This window comes from Electrona antarctica, assembly GCF_951216825.1.
Source record: "Electrona antarctica genome assembly, chromosome: 5".
In the NCBI taxonomy this organism is placed as follows: domain Eukaryota; kingdom Metazoa; phylum Chordata; class Actinopteri; order Myctophiformes; family Myctophidae; genus Electrona; species Electrona antarctica.
The window spans coordinates 14,751,387-14,772,132 of record NC_136810.1 but is presented as its reverse complement, the minus strand read 5'-3'; the positions used below and the strand labels follow the sequence as shown (position 1 = coordinate 14,772,132).

The 20,746-nt window shown below is 45.4% G+C and overlaps 1 protein-coding gene across 1 annotated transcript in view; it reads right to left on the bottom strand.

Annotated features, from left to right (window-relative positions):
• Positions 1-2,331: 2,331 nt before the first annotated feature.
• LOC306923860 (UPF0606 protein KIAA1549-like) overlaps positions 2,332-20,746 on the bottom strand; it is a gene marked incomplete at both ends in the record, with an annotated part of 78,418 nt that continues 60,003 nt past the window's right edge. Inside the window, 9 exons of the mRNA XM_079502203.1 lie at positions 2,332-2,574; positions 3,527-3,666; positions 5,660-5,808; positions 6,763-6,815; positions 8,528-8,860; positions 8,975-9,110; positions 11,726-11,961; positions 12,937-13,145; positions 17,658-17,788. Of these exons, the coding sequence (XP_079358329.1) occupies positions 2,332-2,574; positions 3,527-3,666; positions 5,660-5,808; positions 6,763-6,815; positions 8,528-8,860; positions 8,975-9,110; positions 11,726-11,961; positions 12,937-13,145; positions 17,658-17,788 (1,630 nt within the window). The remainder of the gene's footprint in view (positions 2,575-3,526; positions 3,667-5,659; positions 5,809-6,762; positions 6,816-8,527; positions 8,861-8,974; positions 9,111-11,725; positions 11,962-12,936; positions 13,146-17,657; positions 17,789-20,746) is intronic.

The window sequence follows — 20,746 nt, the reverse complement described above, 5'->3', positions numbered from 1 at the left end:
CTTCGTGACTCCACTGTCTGGATGCAGTGTTTGAGAGAGCCTTATTATTACACTCGGTAACACCTGTGAAGGAAGTCGGAAGAGGTCCGGAAGTGGCGTATGTGCATATAGCCCATTGCAACCAAATACCGGGTAGGGTACAGTACAGTGCAGTACACACCATGTCAAGTATAATATCGATTTCACTTCCGCAGACAAACTTATTTGTGTTTCCATAACCAATAATACATTTTAATGCAAGTCACGTTTTAACATACGTGTTGTTTCAAGGCCACTGGTTCACTGTGTGTCCCTCAAGACTCTGGTATCAACTGTCCATCAATAAACAAGTACCAGACCGTTGCATCTTAAGTGTCAAGAGTGTCAACCATAAACACATTAAGCCAAAGGGGCAGAGATATCAACTCAATCTGATTTATTAAACTTGGGTGCGTTCGAAAATAAGCTCTGGTCCGATTTTAGAGTGCTCTGGTCAGAGGAAAGGAGAATTATTCATTTCATTCCGTATCTAAACATGTCTATTAGCTGTTTAGTTACATAAAATAAATGCATGTTGGATACTATTATATTTTTGGGCTTTTCAGTGTACTGAAGATATAAGGGCTTGGGACTCTAAACTACAGAGCCTACAGTATAAGGCCTTTGTGAGATGGAGGATGACTGATTTAAACAGTCACACCTGGCCAAACTAGAACTGGACTCAGAGCTGGGTGTGGCTGCGCACCTGTTGTGCATGGACTTGATCAAGGCACAACAGGATAAATCAGTCATCTCCACAAACACTCAAGAGAGAGCCTCTGTCCGGACAGTGGAGTCATCTGCTCTCCTGTGTAAAGTAATATTATTGTGAATTATTCCCTGAACTGAGAGGAATAAACCAGTCTACTTAAGAAAGTAGACTGGTAAAGTAGACTTAACCACTAGGCAGGCCATCAGCAGGCAGCCCAAATGCATGTTGAATATTGTCTAGATTAGAATACCAAAACAAGTTGCAACCATCACACTTTGCAATCACTTCCTCCTCCAATGTTCAGAATGATGCACGGGGCAACCCTGCTTTCGGTCCGACTGGTCAGTGTGCGCAAAGTTTGGAACGGTAACGCACCGAATGCTTTGAATTTGCGAACGACGAGAGATCACTCCAGCGCTCTCTAGAGCGTATTTCCGAACACACCCTTAGTTGCGTGATATTGGATCACAACCAAAAATTACAAATAACTGTGCTACTATTAAAGAAAAAAAACAAACAGGTACTGCGTATTATGGTCTGCCCCTTTGTCGTTGAATTAACTGGCTGGCTGGCTGGCTGTGAACTTTGACCTCTCTGTAGGGCCAGCTGAACTGGATCACAGTGTCAAGGCATATCGTGGCTCATATTGCAGAAAATGTGATGTAGCACCACTGCACCAGGCAGCCGATAATAAAAGTATCTGGCGTGATGCGGTTCAAAGCTTTTCAAAGTGACCCGAAATAATGCGTGCTACCACAGGAGAGAGAATCGGAAATTGACAGCCATTAGGTGTTGATGATGACGCAGCCTAAAACCAACGACAAACGCTAAAGCTGTTAGTAGTTCTGTAGCAACGAGAGGGCAGTGATGTGATCCAATGAGAGGATTGTAGAAGCAACACCACAAGTAGTACAAACTAAATTATTTAACTCCAGGGGAAGTCCACAGATCCACACGGTGGCCGGGTTTTGGCAGAGGTCTTTCCCACCGGTCCACGCTGATGTGTGGGAACGGAAGCAGGGCTGCCTGGGACACGGACATCTCTCCTCACCTCATCTCCAAACGGTCCGAGGTTCCACAGTTCTCATCAAGCATACAGTTCACATTGTTCTTCATGTCACAGGCCTGTCACAATTAACTCTTTCTCCGCTAACCAGACGAACCCTAGCGTCCCTATTCTGTCCTAACAGTCAAACGGGCCAACATTCGGCGACAATAGCCGAACTACGAGCTTGTAGATCTGCTATTTTCGATATTTGACGTACAACGTGTATAGGGGTTTAAGTGGTTAAAAGTCCAGAGGCTACGTCCGAACACAGAAAGGGTCTTTCCGGTCGCAGCCCAGTCGAGAAGTCCTCCTAATCGCCATGGGGGACCGTTCACTTAGCACTCAAAAATCGGTTCCGGCACCAGGTCTAGTCCGTTATCTCCAAATATCGTCCAACTTCCGTTTCAGTCTAAGATTCTTTTTCATTGTACACAAATCGAGAGACTTCCATGGGAAGTATCACTACTAAAGCTCTAGAGATGATGAATTAGGCGGGTAGGCGCAGTGGCATGACTGGAGGGAGGAGGGGGCGGGGAAGCTGAGCTATACCGCCTCAGCTGTGGTAGCCAGGCACCGCCGCCTGTTTCTGGGAGAGACGCATTAGCTCCTCCCTGATGGCCTTGATGAGGGAGGCCGAGGAGTGGGTGGGCGGGGAGGTGTCCATGGGATCGGGGGGCGATGGATAGCCCAACCCGGGGGGTTCGAGGTGGGCAGGGGGTGCCGAGGGCTCCCTCAGACCGCCACTCCTGGGCATCTGGAAGATAGAAGGGGGCGAGTAGTCAGGGTAGCCCAGGAACTGAAGGCCCGCCAGGGGAGAGCGCGGGAGAGATGACGAAGAGAAAGAGGGGGAAGAAAGAGGAAGGAAAAAAACAGACATGATCGATAGAACTAAAAGGAGAAACTTAGAATAAGAGAGTGCAGTGGTTCTCAAAGTGCGGTTCGGAGACCAAAATGGCATTAAAAAAAGAATCCTATAGAATCTCACAATGCATGTTGGGACGTGTTGAGAGATGTGGGATTCCATAATAATTATTTATTTATTTTTACATTTTTGAAGAATAATTTAGAAAATGTTTAAAACACGGGGTTCCCTTTCACAAAATATTTTCAGATGGGCACCCGTGGTCAAATATACATTTATATTAATTTGAGGATCCTTATGATAAAAATGTTTGATAACCACTGCTCTGCAGAAGACAAAATCACTGAGCACAGAAAACATGAAAGATGAAATAGGCTTACAGACAAAATATACACAGGTAATCTATAAACATAAAGCATATCTATCAAATCAACCAATTGAATGATGCGCAGCCTGCGTAGCTACAGTAGTTCAGGCAGACTACTCAAAAGAGCCTACCTGATCAGCTGACTAGTCAGACTCTTTGCCTGATCAGAGCGGCTATTTAAACTTCTCTGCCTATACTTGCTAATTCCTGGCTTCTCTTCTGCTTTGCTGGTCACTGCTGCCTCCCTGCCTTGCTTGCTGCTAATCTGCTGCCCATTAAGTTCTGCCTCCCCAGCATCCACCTGTAGGCTCTATTTCTAGATCCCCCCCTGGGGTCTTAATTCATTCACTGTCGTTCTATTTGGTTTATAACTTAATTGACCTGAGATCAGATTCTAAAAATGTCTCCTACATCCTGACGGTTTTCTGAAAAAGCTATGTTTCTATGTCAGTCGTTCTAAATAAATAAAGTTTTGAGTGTGGACAGCAGAAATACAGTGAGGATTGTTTGTAGACTCACTGCATCTCTGTCAGTTCCAGGTCTGGAGTAGTCGTCATGGTAGTGGTCCCAGCCACCAGGGGGCGCTCTGCTGACCCCTGGTGGATAACCGTTGATACGACCGGGCAAGCCCACCTGTGTTAGATGATGGATCTGGGCCCCTGGACACCCACACAAACACACACACGCGCGCACACACACACACGCACACACACACACACACACACACACACACACACACACACACACACACACACACACACACACACACACAGAGAGTTGTCAGGGATCATCACATACATTTTGTATGGTAACAGGTACGGTCGCCCCTAAAAACATCTCGCCCCTCGATTTTTCCGGCGACCTCACGCCGACCGCTCGGTCCGACGGTTCTTATATTCTTTATTTTGTTTTACTGAGAATAAGGTTAGAAATAAGTTTAGGGTTAGTCATAGTTTTACTGGGGTTAAGTTTAGGTATAGGGTTAGGCTTAGGCATAGTTTTACTGAGGTTAAGGTTAAGAATAAGGTTAGGTTTAACCGTTTAAGCATAATTTACTTAGGTTACGTTAGGAATACCAGGCCGCGCAGTTCTGCCGGCTGTACGCCCGGGGCGAGTTGGTAAAGGGGCGACTCGTCTGGTATTCTTTTGTATTTGATTTGATTTTGATTGTGCCTGGTGCATTCAACTTACGATGTTTTTGTTTTGTGAATTAATGCCCTATCGATACTACAGCATCATGTAAAAATAGCAAAAATAGACAATCTACATTAAGGTCACAACACTATTATTGCTGTTTAAAAAAAAGATTTAAGTGAACATTGTTAAGTGTGTCTGTGAGTTTTATAAATATTTACGAATGAAACGTATTAATAGGAGCCTGTGACTATATACTGTAAATTAGATCCACTGGAACATTGTAAACTACAACAATAAGCCACTAGAGGTCGCAGTTTTCTTTGCATTTTATAATGGCTGAGAGGTGTAGATGGAGACACGAGGACCCTCTCAGCCATTACCTGGTGTTTAAGTAAAGTGTTACCGTGTCACCAACCAATACAGTGAAGCATAAAGGGCTTAACGTGATTATAAAAGTAACAACACAGTGTGAATTACCTAGATCTGGTATGTCAGTAGTAAGTGCCAGTACAAACTGTGTGCTTATCCATGTGTGACGGTGCATGGACGCTTGTGCTTGTCAGTTTGTTATAGGGGTCCTTGAGGGAGTTCCAGGGGGTCCCCAGCTAAATGACAGTTTGTAACCAAATGGACCCTTATGGATCTGTAACTCTGAGAGTGTATACACAATTTGTACACACTCAGAGTTAAAATTAACATTGATTTTACAATAATAAATTGGGGGTCACAAAGATAGAAAAGCCATTAAATGGGGGACCGTAGCCTAATTCAGGTCAAACCGGGGGTCCTGGTTGAAAATCACTGCTAGAGCCGTTAAGATCTTCTCTTATGTGGGTCCTTGTTGGCATATATTTTCTAATGGGGGTCCACGGGCTAATTAGTGTCAATTTGGGGGTCCTTGACATGAAAAAGTTTGGGAACCAAACCAATGTCATAAGAGACTATTACTCATGCAGTGGAGCGTGCCTTCTTCTCCCAACTGTTTCTGATCTGGTGGGAGAGTTAGTTGTCCTCCTAATACAGAGGTTTCTGATCCGGTGGGACAGTTGTCCTCCTAATACAGAGGTTTCTGATCCGGTGGGACAGTTGTCCTTTTAATCCAGTGGTTTCTGATCCGGTGGGACAGTTGTCTTTTTGGCATGTGACCCAAAAGAGTGATTAGACGTTTGCCCGGGACCCAAACTAGTGGAAATAGCAGATCTATTTGTTGTTTAAAAATGTATAAAATATTTTAAAAATAAATAAAATAAAAATCTTCTTTTGAAATACCTCTTTGTGTTGTAGAATGTTTACTCATCTGGGCCGCCTTAACGGCCCAGGCACCTTGGCTGGTAATCCAGCATGACAGTGTGTCGTGGGTTCGAGTCCCAATCCCGACGAGCTTTACTGTGTGTCTTTCCCCCCCACCTCTCTCCCCGTTTCCTGTCTACTGTGATCTATCAATAAAGGCAAAAAGCCGCAAAAATATCTTAAAAAAGAAAGAAAAAAGGTTTGAGTATCATTGTGTTATTGTACCTGTAGTGCCCCCTACAGGCCGTGGTCTGGCAGAGGAGGACAGCTCTTCAGAGTACAGGGCCCTGGTGTACAGGCTGTCTGCCTGGAGCTGATCCCCAGAACCTGTTGACTCTCCCAGGGGAGGGAAGCTGCTGGTACCCAGGCCCTGTCTGGAAGAACAACACATACATGATGTTATATTGGCCTTGTTCCCATGTTATCCTCTGCGTTTACTCATCTCCAAGGAGAAAAGCCTGGTCACGACCTAATGCAGAGAGTGGCTATCGAGGTGGGACTTCCGTATGTCCTCAAGAAAGAATCTTTTTCACACCAATCACAACATTTGTTTTATTCACAGAGAATGTAAACAGATATTTAAATCATCAACGTCATTTCCTTGGGCGGTACTTCCATTTAGACTCTCAAATGCCCAGCATACTATCCAGTTGTATACATTTAATTAGTAGGCTATCATTGGTAACACCTGTGAAATATTTGTGTACAGATAGTTGTGTCAATGGTTGCCATTTAAAAGGCCCATGCTAGTCCAAAAATATTTTAAATGTATATTATGCATTAACCAATATTTATTTCATAATTAACAGAATGATCCCTTTCTGTTATTCAAAGTAGATTTAACCCAGTGTCTGCACCATAGCGTTCTAATCTCAAGTTTATGGGGAAAAAAATACATTTTCCCCATAAACTTGAGGGGAAGTTTCCTCATTCCTCAGTCTCTGAGAAAATGGACAATTTGATGGCGCTGTGTGGATATAAAGTGTTGTCGAACTAGCCGCACGCACGCACGCACGCACGCACGCACGCACACACGCACGCACGCACGCACGCACACACGCGCAAAGCCGTCTACCTTTTATGGGACCGGTAAAGGGACCAGTTCTGGCATCCATTAGAGTGATAAAATAAATATGATTCCTCTCCAATAATTCATGAGGCCCAGACAGACATCACCCCTCCCCCTCCCATGTACAGTGGTAGAAATCAGGCCATAGTGATCGATGTACAGTAAAACCATTCTGATGGATGAGGAAATAGTGGCAAATGTGAATTAACTAATTCATTCATTCATGCATGCAACAGTTCCTTAAATATTGTCGGCTCACCTCTGTAGCAGGCCATGGACCGAGGGAGGGGACAGTCCCATGTCACCGTACCTCTGTGAGAACAACACAACACAACAATCAGTGAAAACCGAATATTCAAGATACTGATATATATACTTGAAGAGCCAGCCTCTCTGTACAGTTTTGACCTTAAAATAAACTGGCAACTTTGGGGCCTTCTTGTTTTCTTTACTGACTAAATGACCATTTTTTTAATTATTTTTTGAACTGACCTGTCACAGCACGTCAAAGCAGTGAACCTGATAAAGCAGTGCAAATGGCTTTTATAGCTGCCAAGTGCCATGAGGAATGTTCAGTCTAGCGTTCTCCTTTCCACTAGTAAACATCCTGCCAGGTGCACTTTATGACTAATATGTTGTTGTTGTTTTTGTGAACCTTATTTTGGGTCATTTTACGCTATTCATTTATTTCAGTGGTTCTGGAAATGGATTGATTAGACAATTAAGTCAGAAAAGTATTTCATAGTTCTTTGCTTGAATGCAATGAGTGCTTTAAGACTCATCTGGTTAAAAAGGCAACTTATCTCCTATTTTTCCCCCAACAATTCATGTCAATATGGCCTTTGAGAAACTTATCTTCTTTGCTTGAATGCACTGAGTGCTTTGTATTGTGACTTATGTGGCAACAAAGCAACTTACTGTAGTGTATCTCCTATTTTTCCAAGTTCATACAACAGGCATTGCCTTTCCTTGTGAGAAACTTATCTTAATATCTTATCCTTTAGTAATAGACCAATAGTAACCAATTCATGGTTGAATTATTTGCACTTGCCGGATATCTGCCCCCAGGAAAAGTCCACACAGTAACATAACAGTGAGCGGCTCAGGCGACAGAGACAGAGACAGAGACAGATCTATACTACTTATCAAGCTTATTCATATGACTGCAGAGCGTCTTAGAGGGCTGAGTGGACTAGTTACTGAAGGTCACTGGGGTCATCGGGACACATGGGGGGGTAACAGATGGGGGAATCCTTAACTGATTAGTTTCCTAAGAGGACATGATTAAAACACTGGGAGAGAGAGGACAGGAGCAGCCTGGAGACAGTGAACCACAACACAGGTCTCACTACACTGCAATCCATCAACCTCTTAGTCTGTCGATTGCTTTTTCGATTATTCTTATCTTTTTGTATCGACGAATCGAAGCTGTTAGATCAATTAACCTGATTAAGCACTTTAGCCCTATTTTATACTTCATCATACAACAGTATTGCACATATTTTCACTGTTTTCTTTTTCTTTTTAATTTCAAAGATTATTTTATTGAAATCGATATTTTTTTATAATCGATAAAATTAGATTAGTTAGATTATCTAGATTATCCATTGCACATATAATTCGCTTAATTTATAGGCAAACAAATAAATAAAAATAAGCAAAATAACTTTTTTGTAGATACATTTCTACATTTAAATTATATGTAAAGAGCATTGAACTATGCACAATGAAATATAAAATACACATGAATTGAACTTTGTTTTATATAACCAATTGATTAAAAAATAGCATAATTTTTACACGTAGCATGACGTGTTGTTGTGAACTATTTTTGAAAACAAAAAAATATTGTAATAGGGTACGGCATGCAGACCTGTGGTTAAACATTGGGACACATTAGCTGCATAATGTATTGTCAACACGGCCAAACCGATACATACATCTCCCTCACTCTAGAACCCCTAACAGTAAAGGAAAAGCCCCCAGGAGGTTCCACGCTGCGTGCGGTGGTCACACTGACTCACCCCAGAGAAAGGGCTGACCGGGTAGGCCCACTGCCGCGGGCCTCTGGCCGGAGGGCTGGAGCCCGGCACGTTGTGGCCGGCGCCGACGCCCGGGAGCGTGATGCCGGCCGTGCTGCCCCCGCCGCCCTGGGAGGTGGGCGACACCAGGGCGAAGGCGTTGTCCAGCAGCGAGTGCATCTGCTGCCGCGCCTCCTCGATGGAGGGCTGGGGGGGCATGTAGGGGGGCGGTGGAGGGGCGTGGCCCGGGGGGGAGCAGGAGGGGCCCAGGAAGACGTCGTCGGTGGGGGAGGGGCTCCTGAGAGGGGATCCGCCGGGACACTGGTCTGGGTCCGACTGCGGATGGTTTAGGAGAGAATCAATATGGGAAAACATGTAAAAAAAACTCACACTTGTGTGAAGTGAAGGGCGCTCTTATATGAGCGGCTATATATGGTGTGATGCTCTCACCACGTAGGCCACGTTGCTGACACCAGGACACCTCCTGTAGGTGGCGTCGTTCTCGTTGCAGATCAGGTGGTCTTTGTCCAGGCTGCCGTTCAGCTGCTCCTTCTTTCTCTGCTTGGGAGAGCGCTTCCCTCGACCACTGGCACACACACATGCGCACGCACGCACGCACGCACGCTCACACACACACACACACACACACACACACACACACACACACACACACACACACACACACACACACACAGAGTGATATTAGGCTTTGGGGGGTATTTATCACACTCACACACCTTCCAGACATTATTATTATTAATAATATTAATATTATTTAAAGCTGATCTGGTGTCATAAGATACATTTGTATGTGGCTATAACTGGGTATTATTTTCATGATTCTATATCTAGGAGTGTTCTGTATGTTTGACCGTATTGAAAATCATACCTCCATTTCCAAATACATTCTCATATAAATGTAATACTGTATGTTGATACTGTACAAGCCTAATAGAAATAACCGGAGACGCCCGCGGCATCAGTTTCCACCTGGCGACCATCAGACTGGTGAACAAAGCCTGAACACTGCGGGCTGTCGCCAGGCCGTCCTGCCACACTGGTGACACTTGTGCCTGAACACTACCGGCTGTCGCCAGGCCGTCCTGCCACACTGGTGCCTGAACACTACCGGCTGTCGCCAGGCCGTCCTGCCACACTGGTGCCTGAACACTACCGGCTGTCGCCAGGCCGTCCTGCCACACTGGTGCCTGAACACTACCGGCTGTCGCCAGGCCGTCCTGCCACACTGGTGACACTGGTGCCTGAACACTACCGTCTGTCGCCAGGCCGTCCTGCCACACTGGTGACACTGGTGCCTGAACACAGCCGGCTGTCGCCAGGCCGTCCTGCCACACTGGTGACACTGGTGCCTGCAAATAGAGTATGAGGCCCGCCACAGACACTGGTGACACTGGTGCCTGAACACTACCGGCTGTCGCCAGGCCGTCCTGCCACACTGGTGACACTGGTGCCTGAACACTACCGGCTGTCGCCAGGCCGTCCTGCCACACTGGTGACACTGGTGCCTGAACACTACCGGCTGTCGCCAGGCCGTCCTGCCACACTGGTGACACTGGTGCCTGAACACTACACTGGTGACACTGGTGCCTGCCAATAGAGTATAAGGCCCGCCACAGTGGTGCCTGCCAATAGAGTAAGGCCCGCCACAGACACTGGTGCCTGCCAATAGAGTAAGGCCCGCCACACTGTTGACACTGGTTCCCGCCAATAGAGTATAAGGCCCGCCACAGACACTGGTGCCTGCCAATAGAGTATGAGGCCCGCCACAGACAGACCCCGCCCTCAAGGGAAGACAGACTACGCACCAGTGCTGATTTCGTCGTCTAAAACTAAGGCGAAAAATGTTCGTCGACTACCTTTTTCCACTGACGAAAACTAAATGGAAACTAAATTAAAAACTAAGCTATGATGACTAAAACTAAGACTAAATATAATTGACAATTTCGTCAGCAAATAAAAACTAGACTAAAATGTTAGGAAGGGACTAGTGGACAAGAGATGCAGTATAAGTCATTTTACAATCGGTTGCATTGCATGCTGAAAATAGCTGATCTACAAGCTCACAACGTGTCACGCTGCGATGCGTTGTGAGCTTGTAGATCGGCTATTTTCAGCAGGTGTAAAAACAGTCATTACGATAGCATCAAGGCCCGCCAAAATGCATTTTAGTCGACTAAACCAACTGTAGATTTAGTCGACTAAAATCTTATGATATTTAGTCGACTGGAACTAGACTAGCACTAAAACATTCCGGGTGACTAAAATGTGACTAAATGAAAACTATTCAAGAGACTATGACTAAAACTAAAATAAAAATTTGCTGCCAAAAACAACACGGCTACACACCCAAATGCACACAAAATGTGGTGGAAACAGAGCTACACAAGTACTTCCCACAGAATACATTAACCCCAAGTGAGTTTGAAAACATGACCAAGCAACGACAAACAATTCCCATACCTGTACCTACTGGTATAAATAGCACAATGTGCGAACACAGCAGCAAGATTTGTAAACTGTTACCGTTCCTGTGTCCTATATCTGTTTTATTAGCATAGTATTCTTAGTTGTTGCTATAGCAGCACCTTTACACATCTGCTGCTATTTTTACCTCATGTACAACATACCTGTTACTACTATATACAGTATTTATCCGCTCATATTTTCTTCACTCTACTCATATCAGGGACATTAGATTTTCTGACTTGTTTCCATCCTTCAAATATAGCAGATATACAAGCTCGCAGTGCGGCACGAAGTGCATAGACAATATTATGTTCAGTGTTGTCTATAGGCTATGATATTCCTGGCTTCAAGACTTCAACTGCGTTTTTTGTTTTGTTTTAACCTTCTCTGACATTAATGTGCCTGTAGGTATGTGATATTTTTTTGGTTAAAATAATAGGTTTCTTGCTAAAAGGTCTGATAGTAATAATTTCTATAGAGTGTTTGTTCAGTAACAGTGGTTTGTATATCTGATATTTTGGAATAGCAAACGCAAACATTTCAAATTAAACAGATGCTCTCCTGGTTGTAAAAGGTTAAACGAGATCAGCGGTAAGGGTTTGTGAATTGCTCCTGGAACTCCAGGGTAAAATGATCCAGAAAATCTATCAAAAGATCGTTTTTCCAATCGCCCCAAGACAAACTTCCTCCCTTCCGCGTCTGATCCCTTCTCACCTCTTCTTGGGCTCCATGGAGAAAATGGAAGGCATGATGTGCAGGTCCGGGTCCAGGATCTTATCGATCTGCATGCGGGCCTTCTGGTAGACACGGTCGGGGTCCTTGGCGTCGCCGAAGCCGTTGGGCAGGTCGTCCATGGCGGGGAAGTCGTAGTGTCCCTTCCTCTTGGCGCGCAGGCGGATCTTGTTCCGGTGGTGCTCTATCTCGGACTTGTGCCTCAACGCCAGGTTGATCTGGGCAGGGAAAACACGCATTGCTATTTATGAGTGTAAGAATAAGAGTATTGGTGTCGGGGTGCTGGAGCTATAGGGATTTAACTCTAGACGAGGGAAGGAGGGGTGCAGGCTGCAGAGATGGGGGGAGGGGGGGCGACAACATAGCAATGTCATGAATTGCATATTACAGGTGCATGGTTATGATGTGTTGGATTGGTGTAAGTTAGGGTCACATGCTCAAGCCGGTGGCAGCTAACAGGAATACTTGCATTAGTTTTTGTTTTGAATGATCAATGTTACATTTTGTGAGTGTACCTGTGTCCCCTTTCTTTTCTCCTGTAAAATGAAATAAAGTTACAAAAAAAGAAAAATTGTTACTGCCGGCCGGAAACCTTGTTTATCATAAAATGTTACTTTACACTAGACTTTATTTAATTTTTTATTTAGATTTCAATTCATTGTCCCCTATGTGGAAATGTGTCCTCTGCACTAAGTAAAGGAACAGTGCAGTACTCATAGACCAGCCCCAGTTGCAATGCCAGTACAGCTGGAGCTGGTCTCCCCCACCATGCACCTTTTAATATAAATATAAATAATTATGAATAGAAATAGAAAAAATAACCTGTGCTCCAAATCCAACAGAGCACAATGTAGTTATTATTTAGTTATTTGTTATTACATTTCAGTGGTAAACATTTATAAAAACCCACAGACAGATTGTCTGCGTTGTGAGCTTGTAGATTTGCTTTTTTCACTACTTTTGCATGACACTCACTGCCTTACAGAAAAGTATAAAATGTGCCATTAATTTATGAAATAAATAAATTAATAAATTAATACATTAATACATTAATACATTAATAAATTAATAAATTAATAAATTAATAAATACATTAATGAATTAATACATTAATTAATTAATTAATAACAAAATATACAAAATATACTGTGTATATATATATATATATGTGAGTGTAGCATACTGTACTGTACCTCTTTGTTGATGAGGTTGTTGTCGGGCACCCTGCCATTGACGGAGGGGCTGTGCAGGGGTGGGAGGGGCATGGGCTGCATGGCGATCAGCTGGATCTTATTGGTCGGTCTCCTGGCCGCGTCCACGGAGCGAGACATCCTGTCCACGTGCTCAAAGATACTGGCCGATGAGGACAGCTGGTCACCTGCACCGTTCAGAGGTGGAGGACCTGGGAGAGAGACAGAGAGAGACAGAGAGACACAGAGAGAGACAGAGAGACACAGACAGAGGCAGAGAGACACAGAGAGAGACAGAGAGACACAGACAGAGACAGAGAGACACAGAGAGAGACAGAGAGACACAGAGATGAGATGAGATGTTCAGAACCACTGGGGTCATAATAACTAACTGATCATAATCTATAGCAAAACACTCAAATATAATGTCTCACTAAACCACCAGGGGGCAGAGCATGATTATTATTAATATATATATATTTTTTTGAAATATATAAACCCATTAATGGCTTCAATCATATGAACCATATAGTATTCCTATTCCGGTGGAGAACATTTGGCAAAAAATATATATGCTATTTTCACTGAAGATATTTGGTGTAGAGTGGAAAAAAGTAAGAGGCCTAGTTTAGAGCCCTGCGTGACTCTGGTCAACGATGCATATAGTTTCTGCTGGGTGGAGGAAACCTCATACTAGGTCCAGAAACGGTTACTTTTCACTCAGGATTCAAATTCAGAAACAGCAAAACTAGCAGATCTACAAGCTCAAAACAACTTTTGATACTTTTGTGTGATGCACTAGTATGATCGGTATGAACAAAACAAGTTTGAATATGGAGATGCAAGGTTTCTGCCCGATACAGGGTTTAAGAGGTTAAGAACATGGGAGGCACATAACGTAGTTTAAGTGAATCCATGTTTGGCGGCTGAAGCGACAGCCCCCAAGCAAGGGAATGATGATGGACCACCGTTTCCAGAGGTTGAAGTTGATGACAAACAATGGAGCGGCCTTCTGCTGGAGAAGGGGATTGTTTCTAATGTTCTGTGACTGACAGCCCAGCGCGGGCGGGGAGGAGGTGCTGATCACAACACAAAGCTAGCGCTCACAAACACGCACGCTCACAACACACACACACACACACACACACACACACACACACACACACACACACACACACACACACACACACACACACACACACACACACACACACACACACACGCACGCTCACAAACACACATTCACGCACGCACCACACGCATGCTCACAAATATACACACACACAGTCACAAGCACGCACGCATGCACGCACGCACACGCGCGCACACACACACACACACACACACACACACACACACACACACACACACACACACACACACACACACACACACACACACACACACACACACACAAACACACACGCACACACACAGATGACACAGCTGTTCCACGTCAAAGCCTGACAACTAACTACTGGGAAGGGAAGGGAGTGGGACTGGGACTGGGGGTGGGGGTGGGAGGGAGTGGGACTGGGGGGGTTTACACACTGAGACTGACAGAAGAGGAGAAAAAGTCTTACCAATTCTATTCTTGCCTGCAAACCACAACAGAAAGGGGAAGAGAGGGTTATATCGAGAGCCAGAGGAGATCAAATAAAGACAACAACCCCGAGTCTGGGTTCTAACTTCTGACGTGAAAGGCTTAGTTAGCGCTGTGTGTTAGCAACAGAGGTCTGACTCATCAGACAGGAAATAAATATGTGAGGGCTCAGCGCACTACATCATCAGGACTGTGTGTACTTTACTGGACGATCAAAACAATAGACCAGGAAGCGGTGGTGAAAAGTAACTAAGTACATTTACTTACAGAGAGACAGGCAGAGAGAGAGAGAGAGAGAGAGAGAGAGAGAGAGAGAGAGAGAGAGAGAGAGAGAGGGGGGGGGGGGGGGGGGGGGGGGAACTCATGGAGGAGTATAAAATTCCATGGCTGATAAAGGTTACTTTCCTGGTCTTTGCTAAACGTATCAGCCTGATCATGGAACATACAGCACCACCCTGCTTCCAGACAGCTCTATATGCCATACTGTACACTGTACAGTGTACACTGTACACTGTACATCGTCTAGGTCGGGTGGAAACCTCATTATGTCCAAGGCTGCTACTTTTCAGGATTCAAATTCCAAAGCATCAAAAGTAGCAGATTGACAGACTCAAAGGGTTTCGAGGCTGCAGATCTGCTACTTTTCATGCTTTTGTGTGACTGTCGCTGCTGTATGATCAAATATGACGTTGATTTACAAAAGAACACAAATTCGGAGATAAGAGGTTTCTGCTCAAAACAGCGATATACTACTGAGCCAAAGACATGTGTGGGGACTTCTCTCTCTAAATCACACATCTGATATCGTCATTTGTCGGTCAGAAACCTAGCTTGTATCTCCATATTTCATCAATGAATGCCCTGTTTTAGGTATAAGAATGTTTTATACTTATGGTATAAGTATAAAGTGCAAATGTAGCCCAATAATAGCCGATATACTAGATCAGCATTACGAAGTTGTTGGATCACTTCACTTTCACATGTAATGACATTCCCAAAAGTTTATAGGTTTCTAGGAGGCACTGGAAATGTACAATCTACAACACTCACACTGTTACAGTGCAGTACCGTGTATGCAAGAGTCAAGACTGGTGATTATAAGGAGGAGATTTATCAAGAAGAGACTACAGAATAAACAGCTGAAATGCAATCACAACGTGTTGTGAGCTTGTATTGGCTATTTTTGGCATGGCAACACCGTCATATGGCAAAGTAGAAATTGGGCTTATCTCTCTCTGTTAGTGTTAACTCATCTGCTGTCCTCCCCTTCATCATTCCAACACACCCTGACTCAGTCCAAACTAATAGGCGTAGTGTGAGAAAGCGTCTTGAAATGATTCTTAAGGGCTTGATATTTGCTGTGAGTGGTATTGCGTATTACAATAAATATAGGTGGTCTGCAAGCTACAATAACAACGCACTGTGAGCCTTGTGAGCTTGTAGATTTTCCTTACTGGATCAGGGCTCACTTTAAAATATAAAAATCACACCCGTGTGAAGTGAGGGGCGCTCTTATCATCAGACATCATCTAATTCTGGCCAATAAGAATTTGCATACTCACCTTCGTCTTCAGTGTTTGTGTTAGGCAGTGTTTGTGTTTACTCAACATTGTCCATTCATTGTCAATGGCATTTAATGTTTGTGTTAGGACAGAATGTGGGTTACACACACCAAAAGCTGGACATAGGAGGGGCTATCGCCCCTCAAAAAGTGTTCATGGCCCACGCATGTTTATTTTAATGATCAATCAATCAAATGTGTATACCTACAAATATTCATCTGTATAATTAATAATAAAACAAATTTTCCAATACCATGGCTTTTTTTTACATTAATATTTTTTTATATCTATAGTCTAGATTTAACATATTTTAAACATATATCATATGTATTATGGTAAAATCTGAAGTGTTTTTGCCAATTATTTGAGGGTCTACTTGCTGTATCGTCACGGCCACACCAGTGGGCCTCGGACTAGGGTTTAATCCCGGGATTCCGGGATTCCGGGCCTCCCGGGTACAGGGCACGCATTTTCCCGCCCGGGAAATGGCTTCGGGACCCGTTGTTCCGGAGGTTGTTGTTTTTTCTTGTTAGAAATAACACTAAAGGAGTTTGCACACAGTGCGCTTTCTTTCCCCTGTCCAATCTGAACCCTCCCATCATTTTCAAACATATTTGATGATATTTATACACACAAAATATGAATGTCTGAGGAGAACGTATAATTTCCTGTCTGCGCTGGACAAGCACCGTGGAGTCACTCTCCAGAACAGACATCTTCAGGCACGCTTCCAAAGCTGCTGAAGTGTGTTTTACCGACGGAGCGAGGAGGAGTTTCCTTTCCCTGTGATGGACATTGTCGCTTCTAAACCCCTTTTTGCTTTTCCCTGCATGTGTGCGTCACTCAGCAATAACGTGAAACGGAACACAAACAAAGATGAGTAGGCTACAATTTGTTTTAGCCTATCCACCAGCACTCTCTCTCTCTCTCTCTCTCTCTCTCTCTCTCTCTCTCTCTCTCTCTCTCTCCCCAATATAATCAGTGTGTTGTGCACTGGCCGTGCTGGCTATTTGAACACCCAATCGGACTTTTTATAAAACAAAGCGAGATGATCACATTCCCAACATTCTCTGCAGCGGAGAAGGGGACCCAGCACTGCTCAAAGGGTGAAAGACCATAGCTAATCTATGTGAATGAGGGCGTTTATTTATTATTATTATTATGTATTATTTATTTAATAATTTAATTGTAGGCTATATGTTCATATTTCGTACATAACATATGAAGTATCTATACATATAAATGCATTTTGGTGGGCATTTTTCTTTTCTTTCTGACGGGAATTCCCGCGGGAGCCCGGGAAAAGGTCCGCAAATTCCCGGGAATTAAAATAAGCCAAATCCGGGAAAATATTAAACCCTACCTCGGACCCACTGGTGTTAGTGTTGCGAACCACTGCTTATAAGCCAAACCCCTTCCTCCCCTCCCCAGTCCCCTCCCCCTGTTTGTGTGTGTGTGTGTGTGTGTGTGTGTGTGTGTGTGTGTGTGTGTGTGTGTGTGTGTGTGTGTGTGTGTGTGTGTGTGTGTGTGTGTGTGTGTTGCGAGTGTTGCCATGGGACACTTGCCAGTTAAAACATTGATGGGCATCTTGCGGCCGCTGGGCGTGGCCACGCCTCTCGAGTTCTCCTCAGCCGCTTCCCGGTCACTGGAGCGGTCGCTGGCCAATGAGTCACCATCTGACGGTGAGATCCTGCCCGGAAGAACACACACACACACACACACACACACACACACACACACACACACACACACACACACACAGGCATGAATACCATACTCTCGCCCCCTGTTTTCCTGACATGTCTCACTGTTTTAATAAAGCTCAGAAAAGCCCCCAATATGATATGTATAGGGTGAAATCCAGGATGATATTATTATATAATTGGTGATTTCAACATAAGTCCTAGAAACATTGTATCAGATTTTTCATATTCATTTAGTGTTTTGCCAGTTATTCAGGGTGAGAATGGCTGATTATAGTGTATGTAGGTTAACTAAGACTGACAGCTGTGACATGACAACAGGACTGAGGGAATCCGTGGCTGCATCAATAATGGATGTGATGCTCTTGTCAGCACATCCATCACTGTCCCTGCACTACTGTCCCTGCACTACTGTCCCTGCACTACTGTCCCTGCACTACTGTCCCTGCACTACTGTCCCTGCACTACTGTCCCTGCATCACTGTCCCTGCACTACTGTCCCTGCTGTCCCTGCACTACTGTCCCTGCACTACTGTCCCTGCACTGCTGTCCCTGCACTGCTGTCCCTGCACTACTGTCCCTGCACTACTGTCCCTGCACTACTGTCCCTGCACTACTGTCCCTGCACTACTGTCCCTGCACTGCTGTCCCTGCACTACTGTCCCTGCACTGCTGTCCCTGCACTACTGTCCCTGCATCACTGTCCCTGCACTACTGTCCCTGCACTACTGTCCCTGCATCACTGTCCCTGCACTACTGTCCCTGCACTACTGTCCCTGCACTACTGTCCCTGCACTACTGTCCCTGCATCACTGTCCCTGCACTACTGTCCCTGCACTACTGTCCCTGCATCACTGTCCCTGCATCACTGTCCCTGCACTACTGTCCCTGCACTACTGTCCCTGCACTACTGTCCCTGCACTACTGTCCCTGCATCACTGTCCCTGCACTACTGTCCCTGCATCACTGTCCCTGCACTACTGTCCCTGCACTACTGTCCCTGCATCACTGTCCCTGCACTACTGTCCCTGCACTACTGTCCCTGCATCACTGTCCCTGCACTACTGTCCCTGCACTACTGTCCCTGCATCACTGTCCCTGCACTACTGTCCCTGCACTACTGTCCCTGCATCACTGTCCCTGCATCACTGTCCCTGCACTACTGTCCCTGCACTACTGTCCCTGCATCACTGTCCCTGCACTACTGTCCCTGCATCACTGTCCCTGCATCACTGTCCCTGCACTACTGTCCCTGCACTACTGTCCCTGCACTACTGTCCCTGCATCACTGTCCCTGCACTACTGTCCCTGCATCACTGTCCCTGCACTACTGTCCCTGCATCACTGTCCCTGCACTACTGTCCCTGCACTACTGTCCCTGCACTACTGTCCCTGCATCACTGTCCCTGCACTACTGTCCCTGTACTACTGTCCCTGCACTACTGTCCCTGCACTACTGTCCCTGCACCACTGTCCCTGCATCACTGTCCCTGCATCACTGTCCCTGCATCACTGTCCCTGCACTACTGTCCCTGCACTACTGTCCCTGCATCACTGTCCCTGCACTACTGTCCCTGCACTACTGTCCCTGCACTACTGTCCCTGCATCACTGTCCCTGCACTACTGTCCCTGCACTACTGTCCCTGCACTACTGTCCCTGCACTACTGTCCCTGCATCACTGTCCCTGCACTACTGTCCCTGCACTACTGTCCCTGCACTACTGTCCCTGCACTACTGTCCCTGCATCACTGTCTCTGCATCACTGTCCCTGCACTACTGTCCCTGCACTACTGTCCCTGCATCACTGTCCCTGCACTACTGTCCCTGCACTACTGTCCCTGCACTACTGTCCCTGCATCACTGTCCCTGCATCACTGTCCCTGCACTACTGTCCCTGCACTACTGTCCCTGCACTACTGTCCCACTTTCCCTGCATCACTGTCCCTGCATCACTGTCCCTGCATCACTGTCCCTGCATAAGTTATGGCTACGATACTCATCACTGTACCCTATATGATAATGTGGGCTGGTCTTCTCTGACTGAAAGACGCAATAATCACTGGCACCTCCATATATAAAGCCCTGGTCGGGAAATTACCATCATATATTTCATCCATGTTACATCAGAAACCTAGTCGCATTGTAACTCGCTCCAGGCCTTCTGGTCCCTTTTGCCAACTCTGAACTTGGAAAGGCTGCTTTCAGCATCGGTGCACCTGATTCTTGGAATCTCTTGCAACAAGAACTTAAACTTAATACCCTGGCATCAATTGGTCATCACCTGTATGTTGCTGTTTTAACTGATTGCTGAATATATAATTGTATTAACGGTTTTTGTAACTAATATTGTTGTTGTAATACTGTTTTTTTGCATGTAATCTCGGCATCATTGTAAATGAGGGGTTCCCTCAATGGTCTCTCCGAGAATTTAAATAAAGGTTGAATGAATGAATAAGTGTCCCTGCATCACTGTCCCTGCATAAGTGTCCCTGCATCACCGTCCCATGCATAAGTGTCCCTGCATCACTGTCCCTGCATCACCGTCCCATGCATAAGTGTCCCTGCATCACCGTCCCATGCATAAGTGTCCCTGCATCACTGTCCCTGCATCACCGTCCCATGCATAAGTGTCCCTGCATCACCGTCCCATGCATAAGTGTCCCTGCATCACTGTCCCTGCATCACCGTCCCTGCATCACCGTCCCATGCATAAGTGTCCCTGCATCACTGTCCCTGCATCACTGTCCCTGCATCACTGTCCCTGCATCACCGTCCCATGCATAAGTGTCCCTGCATCACTGTCCCTGCATCACTGTCCCTGCATCACTGTCCCTGCATCACCGTCCCATGCATAAGTGTCCCTGCATCACTGTCCCTGCATCACCGTCCCTGCATCACCGTCCCATGCATAAGTGTCCCTGCATCACTGTCCCTGCATCACTG